Source organism: Erinaceus europaeus, chromosome 13 (assembly GCF_950295315.1).
Source record: "Erinaceus europaeus chromosome 13, mEriEur2.1, whole genome shotgun sequence".
NCBI classification, from domain to species: domain Eukaryota; kingdom Metazoa; phylum Chordata; class Mammalia; order Eulipotyphla; family Erinaceidae; genus Erinaceus; species Erinaceus europaeus.
In genome coordinates, this window is record NC_080174.1 from 94,417,896 (window position 1) to 94,437,479 (window position 19,584).

The following is a 19,584-nucleotide window of genomic DNA, read 5'->3' on the forward strand; positions in this document are numbered from 1 at the left end:
TTAATAATTGTTAAGTCCTCTTGATTGACTGATCCTCTGAGCATTAAGTAGTGTCCATTCCTATCTTTTTTAATCTTATCTATTTTAAAGTCTATCATGTCAGATATGAGAATAGCTGTTCCTGCCCTTTTTTGTGGGCCATTGGCTTGAATGATAGTTTTCCATCCTTTCACTTTAAGTCTGTGTTTGTCTTGTTGCGTTAGGTGATTTTCCTGTAGACAACATATTGTTGGGTTGTGTTTTCTGATCCATCTTCCTACTCTGTGTCTTTTAATAGGTGAATTCAGGCCATTGACATTTATTGATATCAAAGATTGAAGATATTTTAACGCCATTCTTGTAGAGTTTTAGAGTGTTTTGATATATGTCCTATTTGTGGTGGTCTGGTTGTTTATAGGAGACCTTTCAGAACTTCTTTCAGGGCAGGCTTGGTGATGGTTGCTTCCTTCAACTGTTGCTTGTCTGAGAAGGTTTTGATGCTTCCATCTAGTCTGAATGACAATCTAGCAGGATATAGTATTCTTGGCTGAAAGCCTTTCTCATTGAGTACTCGATAGATATCATTGCCATTCTCTTCTGGCCTGTAGTGTTTGTATGGAGAAGTCTGCTGCTAATCTTATGGGTTTTCCTTTGTAGGTGACTCTTTGTTTTTCTCTTGCAGCCTTGAGGATCCTTTCTTTATCCTTATTCCTTTCCAATCTAAGTATGACATGTCTTGGTCTTTAGGTCTAGGTTAATTCTGTTTGGGACCCTCTGGGTTTCTTGAATCTTTATGTCTTTGGTGTTGTCTAGACTAGAGAAATTTTCAGCTATTATGGCCTGGAGAACGCTTTCTTCCTCCCCTTCTCTTTCTTCCTCTGGTAAGCCAATAATGCGTATATTGTTTCTTTTGAAGTCATCCCATAGGACTCTGTTGTTGTTTTCAGCATCTCTTAATCTCTTTTTGAGATCTTTTACTTCTTTTTTAGTTGTCTCTCATTCATCCTCAATCTTGCTAATTCTGTCTTCAGTCTCATTGATTCTATTCTCTCTGCCCTCTACTGCTTTCTGGAGTTCATCTATTTTGTTGCCCTGCTCTGATACTGTTTTAGCTTGTTCAGCTAGTTGCCTTCTTAGCTCAGAGATTTCAGCTTTCAGCTCTCTAATAACCATCAGATTATTAGAATTTTCTTCCATATTCTCATTTGTTGTTCCTGCATTTCTGATTACAGTTTTTTCAAATTCTTTACTCACTCCTGTTATTTATCCTTAGCTAATGTTTGGATGTTGAACTCATTGTTTTGTGCTTCACCCTCTGGAGGACTTTTAGCTGGACTCTTGTCCTGGTTCGAGTCTCCAATATTTTTTCTTGTTGTTTTAACCATTTTATATAAGTTAACAGTTTTTTCAATCCCTGAGTTGCAGTTCAGTGGTGTAAAAGCCTTTTTTTTTTCCCCTGTAAGCTATGGGAGTCTGAGGGCTTTTAAACTATCAATAGGCTTCTTAGCTTAATCACTGACTCCTGACCAAGAAATAAAGCAGGGTGTGGCAGAGATAATCTAGTGGTTATGCAAGGAGACTTTCACAGCCCCTCAGCTATGCCACCGAGGTATAGGTCTTCTCCTGAGTTTCCCGGTTAGATCTCTGTCCCCTGGTGTCCCTCCCTGTTGCTGCTCCAGATTCTGAGGGTAGTAGCAATGGAGACTCAGAGTTGCACTTGGTGAGTCTCTGGGGAGTTCTTTCCTCCCTTCAGCTGTCCCTTTGTTGGTGGAGCAGACTGGAGGTGGTGTCTCCACTGACAAACTCCCTCAAGATTTTTATATTCACTGTTCTTCTTCTAGCGTTTGCCACTGTTCGTTAATTTAGCTTTAATAAGCCCATCTCTCTACATAACCTGCTGCTATTGGGTTGTAAGCCATATGGAATTCCCATATGATACCTAAGTTCTGTGCCCATTGTTGGATCATGTTTCCAGTAAAGTGGGTTCCTTGAGATCAAGGAGCTAACTGTATGACAATTGGAATACCATATACTGATATCCAATTGCATAAAGTAAAAATAACCAGTTTTTGGGAGGGGCTATTGCCACTTCTTGATAATCCTAGACCTGTTCATACATCCACTATTGTACAAGCATATCTGTCTATGTACTGATTTAGGGGTCCTATAAAATCTATTTGTAGGGTATGGTTAAAATGTAATGTTTTTAAATTTTTATTTTATTTTATTTATTCCCTTTTGTTGCCCTTGTTGTTTTATTGTTGTAGTTATTATTGTTGTTGTCGTTGTTGGATAAGACAGAGAGAAATGGAGAGAGGAGGGGAAGACAGAGAGGAGGAGAGAAAGATAGACACCTGCAGACCTGCTTCACCGCCTGTGAAGTGACTCCCCTACAGGTGGGGAGCCGGGGTTCGAACCGGGATCTTTATGCCGGTCCTTGTGCTTTGCGCCACCTGTAAAATGTAATTTTATTGCAGTCTGTCCTGGGTATCTATGAGAAAATCTATTTGTTCATTTGGACAAATCTTACAGGACCTGCCAGCTCCCTTTACCATGTACCAAGGTGACTTTAGCATTCCTTTCTTTAAACCACTTGTGTGTTCCATGATTCCGGGATGCCCTAAAAACTCATGCACTTCTAACATTCCTCTAGTGTGATGGGTCTAATCTGGGAGTCTCTTTTTAACTTTAATTTTGTTCCTGTGTTTTCTGTCACTCTCCATCCCCTGTCTATTTTTCTTGTAAAATCTGCTAATTTATCAACCTCATTATTATATTTAGTCTGTAAAGATTCATCTTTCTTATGAGCATCTACATGGTATACCTGAATTGTGATCTGTCTCCCAATCTGGTGTAGCTCCTTCCATGCTTCCTTACTCCAAATCGCCTTTCCATTGATTTTCCCATCTGTATGTTCCCATTTTCCTGACCATAAGGCTATCTCGTTCACTACACACCATGAGTCAGAGAACAAATGTAAATCCTTTCTCTCCTTTAAAGACTTTCTGGCAGCTAAAAGAGCTGCTATAGCTTCTGCATGCTGTATGGAGTGGGACATGCCTTGATTAATAATGGTCATGTTATCGGATGGTCGCAGTGCTGCAGCTTTCCATCTTACCACGTCATTTTGGGTGGTAGTGGAACCATCAGTGAACCAGAGAGGGGGAGTATTGCCCTGGTCCCCATTGTTCAATATGTATCTGTTTCTGGGGAGGGGAGGTCTGTGGGGGAGGAATATACCCGCCCCCCAGAGCTTGTTGTAACACCTGCTCGGACACCATGGGTACCATCTGTGGAGGTTAAAGCATTGGATAGAGATGTCAGTCAAATACTTGGGCTTGGTAATGTTCCTAACAGGCAGGATAACTCATTAAATGTTTCCATAACCTCTTTTGTTTCCATTGCACAGCTAGGGTATTGTACCTTGTATTCACTACAGTATCTTCCATCTAGGGCCATACTGTCCAGTGAAGAGGCTGTGCTGCTAGATTTAAACAGTCTCAAGCTATTGCTGTGATTGACCTTCCATTTTCTGGCCTGAAAGACATTTAGGGAATGAAGAAGAGATGGCAGTTTCTTGGGTAAGTGACTTGCCCCACATAAGATTCTGTTTCTTTTTCCTCTTGAATATTTTGTCCTTTAATTTATATATGTTTAATTTACTGTTTCTGTTTTGCACATCATATTTCTGTATCTCTGTCTCTTTCTCTTTCTTTCTGCCAGGGCACTGCTCATCCTTGGCTTTCATGCCTGGCTTATATCCCTGGCTTATGGTCAGCGAATAGAACCTAGTAGCTGAAAACCTCAGGCAGAAACTTTGTTATCTTCCCCTCTCTTGCATTTCTCTTTTCACTTTACTGTTTTTTTCCTCTTATTATTTAAAGTCTCTTTTGATTTTTAAAAAATATTTATTTTCCCTTTTATTTCCATTGTTTTAAAAATATTCCCTTTTGTTGCCCTTGGTTTTCTTTTTTTTTGTAGTTATTTAGTTGTTTAATTTTTTTTCTTTTTTTTAAAATTTATTTCTTTATTGGGGAATTCATGTTTTACATTCAACAGTAAATACAATAGTTTGTACATGCATAACATTCCCCAGTTTCCCATTTTACAAAACAACCCCCACTATGTCATTTATCATCCTTCATGGACTTGTGTTCTCCCCACCCTAATTTTTTAATTATTTATTTATTTTCCTGTTTATTGCCCAGGTTTTTGATTCTTGCTGTTGTTATTGAATTTGCCATTGTTGGATAGGACAGAGAAAAATGCAGAGACTGGGAGAGAAAGACAGACACCTGCAGACCTGCTTCACCGCCTGCTTCACTCCCCTGCAAGTGGGCTCGAATTGGTATCCTCCTGCCGGTCTTTGCCCTTTGCGCCACCTGCACTTAAACACTGCACTACTGCCTGATTCCCATTAGCGATTTTTAATTGCCCTGTAACTAAACATCTTACTGCGGTTATTTATGTTACTCTACTGAGTTGTGTGAGAACATATGTTGCTGATTAGCCCTTTGAGGTATATCATGTAAATATGATTTCTTATTTTTATTACTGCATATCTTTGTCTTGGTGATAGGTCTTGTCATTATACCAAATATTTTCAGTTTGTTGTAGTCTCAGTGGTTCACTTCTCCTTTTATTTATCTTTGATGTTGAGCTCAGGTCTCTGAAAACATTTCCCATTCAAATATTATGTACTGTACTGAGTATGACTTCTGTAGATTTTTTTGGAGACTAGTCTAACATCCAAGTGCTTATGTATTTTGAGTTGACCCATGGTGTTGTGATGGTGTTGTTTGGTTTTTATATGCATGCGGTGACTGACTCATTTTCTGCAACATCATTTTTTAAAATTTATTTATTCCCTTTTGTTGCCCTTGTTGTTTTATTGTTGTAGTTATCATTGCTGTCGTTGTTGTTGGATAGGACAGAGAGAAATGGAGAGAGGAGGGGAAGACAGAGAGGGGGAGAGAAAGACACCTACAGACCTGCTTCACCGCTTGTGAAGTGACTCCCCTGTTGGTGGGGAGCCAGGGCCTGAACCTTATGCAGGTGCTTGTGCTTTGCGCCACCTGCACTTAACCCGCTGTGCTACAGCCCGACTCCATCCAACATCATTTTTTATAGAGACTTCACCTATTTACTTTCAGCATCATTTTCTTGCTTTAAACATGTTCTTAGGGATTTTGATGGAGACTGCATAGCATGTATATGCCACTTTTAAAATGGTCATTTAGTTTAGATAATAATCCACCAGTAATCAACATTTTTGTGCCTTATGTCTTTATTTCACAGCAATTTATAGTTTTGAAGATTATTTGTTGAAAAAATTTTGTTTCAAATGTATGGGAGTCAGGCAGTAGCACTGCGGGTTAAGTGCATTGTCATTTTCGACGGGTTATGTTGTTTTCGCCGGGCTGGCTTCACGGGCGGGTAACAGACGACCAGGGACTCATGGTTGAGCTGTAGGCAGTATCTCTTTATTCATGCAGGACGCAGCACAATCTAAGACGAGCTAAGCTAAACTCAAGTTCCCTAAAACTCACAATGCTGTCTTTATATATACTTGCCAAGTAGGGTGGAAACAGGATGTGACATAGAGAGGGTGGAGAGAAAAGTGACTGGTGAAAATCAGGGTGTGATAAAGAAGGGATCAGGGTGTGACAAGGAGAGGGGGTGGAGCAAAAACATATCATGAAACAGTGGGGATTGAACCAATGCCCTGGAGGGAGGTGCTTGTTAACAGCGGTTATGTAAATAGAATGAAGTGGTTATGTAAATAGAATAGTGTTAAGCAGGTGGGATTTAAACCAAATGAAACAGAAGGGGTCTCATGCATACCAACAGTGCATGTGGTACAAAACAGTTTTCTTTTGCCCTCTTATGGGAACAGTGGTCAAGAAAGAGCCACATGCAGGCCTGTTCACTGCTTATGAAGTGTCCCTCACACAGGAGGGAAGCAAGCCTCAAACCTCCATTTCTGTCTGTACTATCCAACAATGAAAAGATTGATAACAACAGCAACAATAAAAACAACAAGGGCAACAAAAGGGAAAATAAATAAATACAATAACATAATGTTTTTTTAAACAATTATATTTTACTTCCTATTATAGAGGGAAATTGAGAGGGATGTAGATTACTGGATAACAGTCCTTTTCTCTGCCACCAGGGTTATTTCTTGAGCTCAGTGTCAGAACTTTTGCTCAAGAAATGTACTTTTTCTTTCTATTTTATTTGACAGGACATACAGAAATGGAGAGTGGAACAAGGGTAGAGAGAGACATTTCCAGGCTTGTATCACTACTCATGAAGTGTCCCCCTCTCAGGTGGGAAGCAGTTCTCAATCCTAGGTCCTGTGTCATGGTGATATGTACACTTAAGTAGGTGCAACAGTGCCCTGCACCTGATAATTCTTATTTATTTGTTTAACATTCTTGCGATTTTTACCTTTTTTTGGATAGTGACACTACAGAGAGCCTTAATGTGGTATGATCACTCTAAAAGTATAATTTCCATGCTTCCATAATAATGTTAATTTTATAAAGAGCCATGTGTGGCTAGAGATGTTTTATTTCTAACAAACTTATAGTCATCATGTTTTTTTATTCCATCTTTTTTTTTTTTTTTTTAATCACTGTGGCTTCATTATAAATTTGTTACACCTGTGGTCCTGGAGGTGGCGCAGTGATAAAGCTTTGGAGTCTTAAGCATGAGATCCCGAGTTCAATCCCTGACAGCACATGTGCCAGAGTTATGTCTGGTTCTTTCTCTCTCCTATCTTTCTCATAAATAAGTAAAATATTTAAAAAATTTATTATACCCAGTGGCCATTTTTTTTCTTATTTATATTTTTGTGTTTTATTTCAGTGAAGAGAATTTAATAAGGTTATTGAAGTAGAGATATCTCTATCTCTATGTGTATCACTTGAAATTATTATTCATGTATGATGAATGAAATTAATGTTTATTTTCTTTTAATGAGAAGAACTGCAGGTACTATGAAAACACACCAGACTTTGAGCTCTAAGTCCCCAGGGGCTATAGGTTCAATTCTAGTTACCCTCTACTTCAGTCTCCCTATCAAATTCTCTTTACCTATATAAGCTTTACATTATAAATAAGGAAGACAATATCCACAACTGCTCAGCACTTGTGAAGAGTGCCTCACCTTCATGCATGTGAGAACTAGGATATTGAATCTAGGTCCTTTTATATGGCAGCATGAGCACCCTATGAGTTGTACTCCCACACAGCCACTAAGGCAATATCATTTACTAATTACAAAACTATAGATGGGGAATAGTGAGAATAGGGTTATCTCTCTGTTCTCAGCGCCTCGTGAAAGAGAGTCCAATGTTCTAATGAATGTACCACCTTCTAGAGCATGATTAAGAGGTATTTGGTTTTCAAGTCACCAAAGACATGTTTGTAGATGAGAGAATCATTCACAGGCTTCCTAAACTAGAAACTGAATGACTAATCTGCTGTCACTCACATTTTCTCACATGATCACATTGCACATATTTTAGGGCTCAGTGACCTATGAAGATGTAACTGTGATATTCACTCAAGCAGAGTGGGCACTATTGAATCCTTCAGAGAAGAAACTCTACAGAGATGTGATGTGTGAAAATTTGAGGAACTTTCTTTCAATAGGTAACTCTAATCGCCTTAATTTTTCAACTAGAAGAGAAATCACTTTTTGTTCACCAGTGTAGAAATGGTTATACTGTTCAGTGAGCAAGGTTTTATTGTGACTCATGAGGGATCAAGAATTCAATCTATGGGGGGGGGTTGGGCGGCATGCACACTGCACAAAGTGTGAGGACAAGTGTAAGGATCCGGGTTTGAGCCCCCGGCTCCCCACCTTCACGGGGGTGGCTTCACGGGCAGTGAAGCAGGTCTTCAGGTGTCTATCTTTCTCTCCCCCTCTCTATCTCCCTTCCACTCTCAATTTCTCTGTTCTATCCAGCAACAACAACTGCAATGACTACAATAATAACAACAACAAGGGTAACAACAAAGGCAACAAAATGGGAAAAATTGCCTACAGCAGCAGTGGATTCCTAGTGCAGGCACCAAGCCCCAGCAATAACCCTGGAGGCAAAAGGGGGGGGATGAGAGGGAGAGGGAGGGAGAGGGTAAGGACACCTGCAGACCTGCTTCACTTGTGAAGTGACACCTCCCACCCCCAGATGTGGAACTGGGAGCTCAAACTGGGATCCTTAAGCTTTGTACGGCGCCTGCCACCTCCCGTTCCTCCCTTAGATGACTTTTTCAAGTAGAGAGAAAGATAAAGAGACAGGGACCACAGCACAGAAAGCTTCCTCCAGTGTGGTGAGAGGCTAGGCTCAAATCTGGGTCACACGCGGCAAAGCAGTACACTACCACCAAAGCATTTATTTTGTCCTCCCCTTATTAAACACTTATTTATCTATTAACAAGAAAGAGGGAGGAAAAGAACCATATCATCACTGTAGCACATGTAAACACCAAGGGTCAAAATCTTCTTCCTCTTGTTCATTAATTAAGAAATCTTGAAATAAATTTAAAAAAGAATTCAATCTATTTGTATAATTTCTAATACTTTTTATATTTTGTAATTTTAGAAAAGATACAAGAACATTCCACCAAAGGGCAGCATAACTTGCATGGCAGTAAACAAAGGTGAGAGTCACATTTACAATAAAGCGTGATGTGCCACCTAAGAAGCTACTGTGTTTTCAAAAGTGTTGTCTCTGTAATTTACTGAGATCAGGTGCCTGCATGGTTTCCCTGTACAAGGAGACTTATGGGTTCTTAATGGTGTGCTCTCTCCTGACTTAGCAATTGCACATGACCCCTTTTATTACAGTTCATTCAGAAAATGAAATTTATAGTCACTGCCACAAATAGATCAATTTTTTAAATAAGCAAATCAAAAATACTTCATGACTAGGTTATAGAACAGTTGGACAAGTGACTCCAATGTGATGTATGTGATATACATGACTGAAGTTCCCATCTGAGTCACTGAGGACCATAATGGTGTTCTACATTATCTGTCTTTTCTCCACTTTATAGGAAAATCTTTCTGACATGTAAAAAGTAAATGGAAATTTTTAAAAGGGAGCAAAGTTGCTAAGTATTTATAAAATAGTACACTTGGAATCAATAAGAATATCTTCAATGTATGACTATCAATATATGTAGTTTTTTAATATTTTTAATTTCTCGTTTGATGTCCTTGTTTTTCATTGTTGTTGTAGTTATTATTGTTATTGATGTAGTCATTGTTAGTTAGGACAGACAGAAATGGAGAGAGGTGGGGAAGACAGAGGGGGAGAGAAAGATAGATACCTGCAGACCTAGTTCACCACCTGTGAAGTAACCCCCCACGGGTGGAGTGCCAGGGGCTCGAACGGGGATCCTTGCAATTATCTATATTTTTATGATACTTAGAGGTTGCCCTTCTAGAAAAGATCAATATTTTCAGTGAAAAACATTTCAACACAAAGCCAAAAGTTGTTACTAACAAATAGAAGTTCAATTAATGCATGCAAAATACCTGTAATGATATTATATTTGGCATAATATCTTTATATGAAAGTATATAGGTATTATGAGTTTTAATTTTTATTTATTTATTTTTTATATTTTATTTTATTTATTTATTCCCTTTTGTTGCCCTTTTTTTTTGTTGTTGTTGTTGTAGTTATTGTTGTTGTCGTCGCTGTTGGATAGGACAGAGAGAAATGGAGAGAGGAGGGGAAAGACAGAGGGAGAGAGAAAGAGAGACACCTGCAGACCTGCTTCACCGCTTGTGAAGCAACTCCCCTGCAGGTGGGGAGCCAGGGTTCAAACCGGGATCCTTATGCCAATCCTTGTGCTTTGCGCCACCTGCGCTTAACCCGCTGCGTTACAGCCCGACTCCCTTTATTTTTATTTATTTAGTTATGTATTGGATAGAGACACCAGAAATCATTAGGAGTGGGGAGGTAGAAAGGGGAGAGACAAAGACTCCTGCATTCCTACTTCACCACTTGCAAAGCTTTCTGCCTGCAGGTGGGGATGGGCGCTTGGACCCTCTTCTTTGCTTGTTGTAGCATGTGCACTAAGGCAGGTACACCACTGCCCAGCCCTTTTTACCATTTTTTTTACCTTACTTTTAACTTGAGATCTTTTTATTATTTTTCAATATCTGTGATTTTTTTTCAGTATATGTTTTTTAAAATACTTATTATTATCCCTTTTGTTGTCCTTGTTTTTTATTGTTGTTTTAGTTATTGTTGTTGTTATTGGTGTTGTCATTGTTGGATAGGACAGAGAAATGAAAAAAGAGGGAGGGACAGAGGAGGGGAGAAATATAGACACCTGCAGACCTGTTTTACTGCCTGTGAAGCAACTCCCCTTCAGGTGGGGAGCCAGGGGCTCAAACCAGGATCCTTACAGTTTGCGCCACCTGTGCTTAACCCACTTCGCTACCACTCGACTCCCTCAGTATATGTTTTAGTCAAATCTATTTCTAATGTCTGATTTTGTGGCTTATTAAGTAAAATAATGTCCTGCATTTTGATAATCAATTACAGTGTTATTCATTGAAATGTCATCAATTAATTGTTAATTACTTTACAGTAATACAACAGTAAACATCTCTGAGGGCAAAGACAGTCAGAATGCTGGAATATCTCAAGAATGTGAAGTATACAGCAAATTATTCACTTATCCTATTCATCTTCAAAAACACATAAGAATTCACAGTGGAGAGAAACCCTATGAATATAAACAATGTAATGGAACATTCAAGAGATCCAGTCATCTTTGGAAACGTGAAAAAACTGACAGTGGAGAGAAACCCTATGAGTGTAAACAATGTAGTAAAACATTCAGTTGTTCCAGTCATCTTCAGAGACATGAAAGAATTCACAGTGGAGAGAAACCCTATGAATGTAAACAATGTAGTAAATCATTCAGTGATTCCAGTAGTCTTCGGGCACATGAAAGAATTCACAGTGGAGAGAAACCCTATGAATGTAAACAGTGTAGTAAAACATTCAGTTGTTCCAGTCATCTTCAGAGACATGAAAGAATTCACAGTGGAGAGAAACCCTATGAATGTAAACAATGTAGTAAAACATTTAGTGATTCCAGTACTCTTCGGGCACATGAAAGAATTCACAGTGGAGAGAAGCCCTACGAATGTAAACAATGTAGTAAAACATTCAGTTCTTCCAGTAGTCTTCGGGCACATGAAAGAATTCACAGTGGAGAGAAACCGTATGAATGTAAATTGTGTAGTAAAACATTCAGGCAATCCATTAGTCTTCGGGCACATGAAAGAATTCATAGTGAAGAGAAACCCTATGAATGTAAACAATGTAGTAAAACATACAGTTTTTCCAGTAGTCTTTGGGCACATGAAAGAATTCACAGTGGAGAGAAACCCTATGAATGTAAACAATGTAGTAAAACATTCGGGCATTCCAGTCATCTTCGGAGACATGAAAGAATTCACAGGGAAGAGAAACCCTATTAATATAAACAATGTAGTAAAACATTCTGGCAGTCTGGTGGTCTTCAGAGACATGAAAGAATTCACAGTGGAGAGAAACCCTATGAATGCAGTGTAGTAAAACACTCAGTTGTTGCAGTAGTCTTCAGTAACAATAACAATAAAACCTATAATAAAAATGGAAAACGGAAAATAAATAATAAAAACAAATAAAAATATAATGCGGAAAAAGAGACAAAAACCTTTACCTTGGTTCATCACTCGTGAAGTTTTCCCTTTTGCACTTGGGGAGCAGGGGCTTGAATTTGGTTCCTTTTGCATGGTACCATGTGCACTGCACTAAACCCTACCACCAAGTCCCCATTGAAAAAAAAAAATTTTAATACAAGGTAAGGTTTTGCATCATCTAAACTAGACCACAAAGAAAAAAACGAAGAATAAGAAAAGAAAAAGAACGTTGGGAGTCAGGCTGTAGTGTAGGTGGCACAAAGCCCAAGGACCTGTGGCTGGGAAAGCTGTGGTATACACACACAATGGAATACTATGCAGAGATTAAGAACAATAAACCCACCTTCTGTGACCCATCTTGGACAGAACTAGAAGGAATTATGTTATTTGAGCTAAATCAGAAAGATAAAGATGAGTATGGGATGATCCCACTCATCAACAGAAGTTGAGAAAGATCAGAAAGGGGGTGGGGTGACAGCATAATAGTTATGCAAACAGACTCTCATGCCTGAGGCTCCTAAGTCCCAGGTTCAATCCCCGGCACCACCATAAGCCAGAGCGGAGCAGTGCTCTGGTGTTTCTATGTGTGTCTCTCAAAACTAAAATTCATTTAAAAAAAAAAAAAGGTCAGAAAGGGAAAGTAAAAGCAGGATCTGACTAAATAGAGTAGGACACCACCATAAAAACTCTGTGGTGAGTTGGAGGGTGGACATTTGGCTTCCCGGGGCAGCAGGGGAGGGGTTGCGAGGGTGGGTGGGTGGAATGGGACACAGTCTTTTGGTGGTGGGACTGGTGTTTATGTACATTCCTATTAAAGTATAGTGAAATAAATCACTAATATGAGGGGAAAAATTGATTGTATGTCTCTCGAACTTTTTAAAACACAGGCTGAGACTTTTGAATACATAGTCTGAGTCTTGATATGCAGACTTTCTCAAAAGCCTACACCAGGTACAACAGAAGCAACCAGTAGCAGAGCTATATACGGGATACTGGGTATTAAACAGCAAACTCTAACAAAGGTACTTTTCAAAGTTAACCCAATTACCAATGTGATGATAACAATAACTATCCATTGTCTTTTTTAAAAAAATATTCCCTTTTGTTGCCCTTGTTTTATTGTTGTAGTTATTATTGTTGTCGTTGTTGGATAGGACAGAGAAATGGAGAGAGGAGGAGAGAAAGACACCTGCAGACCTGCTTCACTGCCTGTGAAGCAACTCCCCTGCAGGTGGGGAGCCGGGTTTCGAACCGGGATCCTTATGCTGGTCCTTGTGCTTTGCGCCACTGGCGCTTAACCCGCTGCACTACAGCCCGACTCCCCCATTGTCTTCTTGAACCCTAAAAGACCCTAAGCCTCTGCATCCCCACCTGCAGGTGGGGTTTCTTTCCTCCTGTTCATCTTCCCCTCTCCATTTCTCTCTGTCCCATCCAACATTGATGGCATCAATAACAACAAAAATAGTAACGTCAACAATAAAAAGGCCAACAAAAAATGAATAAATATTTTTAAAAAATTAAAAAGGAATGTAGCCAGGTCTGGAGTTAGGTCACTGAGTGAAATGTCTGCCTTGCTCTGTGTGCAGCCAGCTTCCAGCCAGCCCTGGCCCTGTCATGAGGACGAACAATCGAAGAGCCGCCGTTTCTTTGGTTCTTGGGACAATCAGCAAAGAACTGAAGAGTGAAACACAGGAGTTTGAAGCAAAGATGTTTTCATACAGTATTAGTATGCAGACATACACTCGGGGGGGGGGTTTCTGTAGAGTTTTTCTAGAGTTACAAAGTATTTTACGGTTTTTAATCAATATAGAGGAAAACAGTCTGCATCTCTGCTCGAGGTGGAAATGACATGCCTGATTGACAAGCTGACCCTGTATGTGCTCAGTGCCTGTAATTACAATTCTTACAGAGAAGCTCTAGGGGGCGGTGTGGAGCAAAAACCACAGTGGTTATTTCTACGTTCCTTCAAAAAAAATGTTATTTTCATTATTGGACAGCCAGAGATCAAGAGGGAAGGGGGAAGCAGAGAGGGAGAAAGGCACCTGCAGCCCTACTTCCCCACTCCTGAAACTTTCCCCCTGCATGTGGAACCCACAGCTTGATCCCAGGTCTCTGTGCACTGTAGTGTGCAAACACAGTTCCCACCACCAGAGTTCTCCATTGGGATCTTCCCTATTCTTTAACCCCCCTGAGAGTATGAACCAAAGATCTTTCTGGAGTGCAGAAGGTCTGGATCCTGTATTTGTTTCTCCACTGGACATGCTGGTAGGTGGATCCACACCCCCAGCCTGTTTCTGTCTTTCCCTAGTGGGGCACCTTCCCTCTGGGGAGGTGAGACTTTGGGACACATTGGTGAGGTCCTCTGCCCAGGGAAGTGAGGTTGTTGTCATAGTAGCATCTGCATAGCAACTTGGTGACTGAAAGTTGCGAAGATAAAAAGCAGGACAAGGGGAGTCGGGCTGTAGCGCAGCGGGTTAAGCGCAGGTGGCGCAAAGCACAAGGACCTAACGATCCTGGTTCGAGCCCCTGCTCCCCACCTGCAGGGGAGTCGCTTCACAGGCGGTGAAGCAGGTCTGCAGGTGTCTATCTTTCTCTCCTCCTCTCTGTCTTCCTCTCCTCTCTCCATTTCTCTCTGTCCTATTCAACAACGACGACAACAATAATAACTACAACAATAGAACAACAAGGGCAACAAAGGGAATAAATATTTTTTAAAAAAGGACAAGTTGTTTAATAAACAGGATCCAAAAGTAGAAATAGAGCAGATTAAATTAGGGGTTTTCATGTGGGAAGAAGCTAGGAAGTCTATTTTAGGTATGTTCTGAGTGGCCCATGACTTTTAATAAAGCCCCCTGGACCTCAGCCTCCTGGTCCATTGCAAGGGTCCCGGATTCAGTGTGCTCCTTGGTCAAGGAGTGGGAAGCACCATTCATGTTTCAAAACTTTTCTCTGCCTGGCTGAAGCTGCAGAGTCCTGCGTTCAGGTTGTAGCGGGGAAATAAGAGGAAGACGACAGAGGTCCCACCATAAAGTTCTGCTGGTGTGGTTATAAGCTGATTTCTACATGAGGAGTCACCAGAGAATCAGTCATGTTTCAGGGAGGCAAGCACTTACTGAGACAAATCAGAGAGAGAAAAGAGGCAAATAAATACACGATTCAGGCATATATCCTCCCAAGACAGAGGGGGGTATTGAATTGTCTGGTCTTCTAACTTTCACTGTAGATTTAGTGGAATTCCAAGGGGATTAACTTCAGCCTTTGTCTCCTGGTGTGCACATCTGCATGTCTTTTATTTATTTAATTTCTTTTTCTTTTTTTTAATATTTATTTATTCCCTTTTGTTGCCCTAGTTTTTTTTTTATTGTTGTAGTTATTATTGTTGTTGTCGTCGTTGTTGGATAGGACAGAGAGAAATAGAGAGAGCAGGGGAAGACAGAGAGAGGGAGAGAAAGATAGACACCTACACACCTGCTTCACTGCCTGTGAAGCGACTCCCCTGTAGGTGGGGAGCCAGGGGCTTGAACCGGGATCCTTAGCCAGTCCTTGCACTTTGTGCCACGTGCACTTAACCCGCTGCACTACCGCCTGACTCCCTTAATTTCTTTTTCATCAGAACACTGATCACCTCTGGCTGATGGTGGTAGGGGTGATTGAACCTAGGACTTTGGAGCCTCAGGCATTAAGAATCTCTTTGCATAACCATTATGCTATCTACCCTCTGCACTTACCTGCACTATGGATCCACTGCTCCTGAAGGCCATTTTTTTATTTTTGTTTCCCTTGTTGTAGTTACCATTGTTATTGTTGTCATAGCTGTTGTTGTTGGATAGGACAGAGAGAAATCGAGAGAGGGAGGGAAGACGGGGAGAGAATGATAGACAAGACACCTGCAGACCTGCTTCATCCCCTGAGGAATTGAACTGGGATCCTTCTGTGGGTTCTTGAGCTTTGTGTCATGTGCTCTTAATCTGCTGCACTGCCTGCCAGCACCCCCCTCCCCCAACTGCTTTTTTTTTTTTTTTTTTTAACCACAGCACTGTTTAGCTCAGGCTTATGCTGGTGGGAGGATTGAACCTGGGACTTTGGAGCCTCAGGCATGAGAGTCTTTGTATAACCACTATGCTATCTACCCTCTGCTTCCCCTCAACTGCTTCTTTTTTTATTTCCTTTTTATTGCTCTTGTTGTTTTTATTGTTGTTGTAGCTAATGTCGTTGTTGCTGGATAGGACAGAGAAATGGAGAGAGGAGGGGAAGACAGAGAAGGGGAGAGAAAGACACCTGCCGACCTGCTTCACCGCCTGTGAAGTGATTGACTCCCCTGCAGGTGGGGAGCGGGGGCTTGAACCGGAATCCTCATGCCGGTCCTTGCACTTTGTGCCACGTGCACTTAACCCACTGAGCTACCGCCAGACTTCCCTCAACTGCTTCTTATTGCGGTAGCAGTCAGATGTAAAAAGAGATATGGGTTTGGTTATGCACAAAGACTCTTCTGCCTGATGGTCAAAAATCCCAGGTTCCATCTCCAGCATCACCATTGTTAGCGAGCAAAATCAAACCACCATCCACTGCAAGGAAGCAAAAGATGTTTATTCACGAATTGCAATCCGGGCCAAGTGGCAACAGACAACAGTCTGCCAGCTCAACCCTGAACAAAGCTCAAACCATACAATTTATAGGAATTCAGACTACACTCAGGGAGGGGGAACACATCACCTTATCTGCCTATATCCAATCATTTCAAACTTAGCAAAAGCCTGATCCATTCAGAGCAAAGCATGGGCTAGTTCTAAACATCACACCAGACCAATAGGTCACAACCAAAGTGGGGGTCACCACATTTTTTAGTTCTTTGTTGGGACCACCGACCATCTGTTTGCAATCTATCAGGCCATCATTTGTCAGGCCATTTTTAACTGTCTGGTAACAGTATTCTGTTGCAGAGGTCATGAGGAGTCCTGCTTGCTGCAGGGTCTGTCAAAATAATTGATGGCCTCTTAGGTTCTGTCGAGGGGAAAAGGGCAAGGAATTTTCCACCTCACTGGGCAGGAAGGCAAAAAGCAACTATATTTAAACTATTCTTAAAACTCAAACTTAAAAAAGCAACTATACTTATAACTATTTTAGAGTTACTGCCTCTAACAACCATAAGCCAGGTGAGAAGTGTTCTGGTCTCTTTCTCTGAGTATCTCTCTCTCTTGTTAATGTGAAAAAGATAGCATGACACAATGCAGGAGTTTCTACATAGCTGGCCTTCCTGCAGGCTTCCTACTGGGTGAGGAAGTAGTTGCTAGTGTCCTTGCAGGGTTTTTCCCTAAACAGCTCCATAACAGAGCCTCATCTATATTAGTTTGCCAGTAATTTGACAGTGATTTACAGTATTATATTATTTCAGGGCTACTCTCACCTTCACAGGGTTTGTATGAGACAAGACACCCACCAGTATCCATCCTGCAACACACAAACAACATTGTTCTCACAAACTTCAAGAGGAAGCTTGGTTACATTTTTTTGTAAGTGCATTTGATTTGGTCACCTCTATTCTACATCCAACAGGAACCATCTGGTGTTGTCTTCACTGTACTTACTTCGCCTAGTGCGCCAGGTAGTGCAAATAAGTACAAATTCTACAGATGAGGAAGTATTAGGAGAGTTAGTATTTAAGTGTAAGAACAATGACTGCAGTCACTGTAATTTTTTTAGATATTTTTATTAAATTGCATTGGTTTAAACCATATGCTTGTTTTTTTTTCCAGAGAAGTGCTCAGCTCTGGCTGTGGTCTTGTGAGGGACTGAACCTGGTCTTTGAAGCCTCAGGTATGGAAGTTTATTCGCATAACCATTATGCTATCTACCCCACCCTCTTCTCTTTATTTTTCTTTAATTGCCACCAGAGTAAATGCCACCTATATTACCTTTCCACTGCACCAAGCAGCTGTTTTTGTTTCTTTGTCCTCCTCCTGTGAGGACTATGGGTATTTTCAGGTGGAGGACAACAAAACTGGTGCACAGTGTGGTGATTTATAAACGTGTGTGCATGTGAAATTACACCTCTGAAATCTTTTTCTTTTTCTCTTTTCTTTAGATTTTATTTATTTATGAGTAAGATAGGAGGAGAAAGAAAGTAAAAAAGAAACTACAAAGAGACAAGCTATTTGTGAACCTCATAAAATTATCTAAAAGGTATAATATGAAAAAGTAATGTGATTATGTCAAGTATCAGAGATTGCCTTTTGCTAATGACTGCAAGTCAAAGGTTCTCCTTTCATTGGGTGTCTGCATTATATTCACTTTCTTTCAGAAAGATTTGGACAACAGAAGTTGCTCAGCTTCATAGTCTGTCTTAGGTCCATTATCTATCATTGGATTGAATAGGCTGCACCCAGAACTAGCAGGGAGCTGTCATGATGACTATGTTGATATAAATATACACATAGTGAAGACAGCAAGCAGTTAGTATGTAGGGGACTCTCAGGAAATGAAATAGCTTCCTTGGCCATAGTCCCCAGTAGAACTTGCAACACCTGTAACCTGGCAACCACTACACAGATATAGTATGTGGCATAAAATATGGTCTCCTGGGGCAAGGTGGTGGCACACCTGGTTAAGTGCTCCCATTGCAGTGCACAAGGACCCAGGTTCAAGCCCCTGGTCCCCACCTGCAGGGTAAAAGCTTCATGAGTGGTGAAGCAGGGCTGCAAGTGTCAGTCTGTCTCTCTCCCTCTCTATCTCTTTTTCCCCTCTCAATTTTTCTGTCTCTATCCAATAATAAATAAAAGAGTTTAAGACATAATTAGAAAAATATGTTCTCCTGACATATCCCAATTTATAGGGTCTCTGTCATGTCCTGTGGGAACCACAGTGACAGAGGCTTTCAGATGCTGCACATGTCTGAATCTGGTCATTTGTCACCACATTCCTGGAAGTCTGCTATGATAAAGTGTCTGCAAAGTGAAACAGTGTCTCAAGGAAGTTAGACCCTTCTAGGTTAGGCTGCCTTGTGCTCCACCCCCCAGCCTCTTCAATGTGGAGGTCCAAGAGAAATCATGGAAGGGATGTCCTGGGCAAGTTCAAGTTGCTGGGATGTTAATAACCTGATGATTCTGTTATCATTCCCCAAGACATCCCAAGGCCTGGGAATGGAGTCACTGAAGTGCCCCTTATTTGTCCAGGTGGCTCATAGCCACCACAGGCCTCTTCTGCATCTGTCATGGAGATCTGTGTAGACATGGTGTGCATGGATCTCCTAGGCCCTGTCTTTACAGATGTTTTACCAAAGATCAGACAGGAGCTCATCAACTAGGTCTCCTGCTCTATCTGCCAACAGAGGGGTCATGTGTCCATCATTAGCGCAGTCAGATACTATTGCAAGTGGAGATAGAAAGTCCAACAGTAGTCAGACTCTGCAGGCCCTAACTTCATACCTACCATGTTTCCTGTCTCTCTAACTTGTTTAAGTTCCATGCTTAGTGTGTGAATAACATAGTTTCTTTGTTTTTGCTTTTTTACCAGTGCACTGCTCCATTCTCAGTTATGGTGCTGAAGATTGAACTTGAGACCAGCATGCCTCTGGTGTGAATATCTCTTATATAAATCACTGTGCCAGGGCCAGGTTGAACACATATGTTTCATTTTTGAAAACGCTAATAATCTATTTTAAGTATATTCTAAGGGCCCATGACATTGTTAATTTTTACCTGAGCCTGTCAGCTAACAGGCAGGTAGGCTAAAGGTATTGATTGTCTGGGGAGATGCTGTCAGAGTTGGAAAAAGAACTAGAACCATTTATTGAAGAGAGCCTCCTTCCTCCATGTAATACTTTGAGTCCCCTTATCAAAAATTAGGATTTGGGGTTTTTTTGGGGGGATTTAAATTCTTTTTTA

At 40.8% G+C, this 19,584-nt stretch overlaps 1 protein-coding gene across 1 annotated transcript in view; it reads left to right on the forward strand.

Annotated features, from left to right (window-relative positions):
• Positions 1–3,292: 3,292 nt before the first annotated feature.
• LOC132542425 (zinc finger protein 709-like) overlaps positions 3,293–19,584 on the forward strand; it is a gene marked incomplete at its 3' end in the record, with an annotated part of 89,596 nt that continues 73,304 nt past the window's right edge. The window contains exons 1-2 of the mRNA XM_060205034.1: positions 3,293–3,560; positions 7,515–7,641. Coding sequence (XP_060061017.1) covers positions 3,546–3,560; positions 7,515–7,641 — 142 coding nt within the window. The remainder of the gene's footprint in view (positions 3,561–7,514; positions 7,642–19,584) is intronic.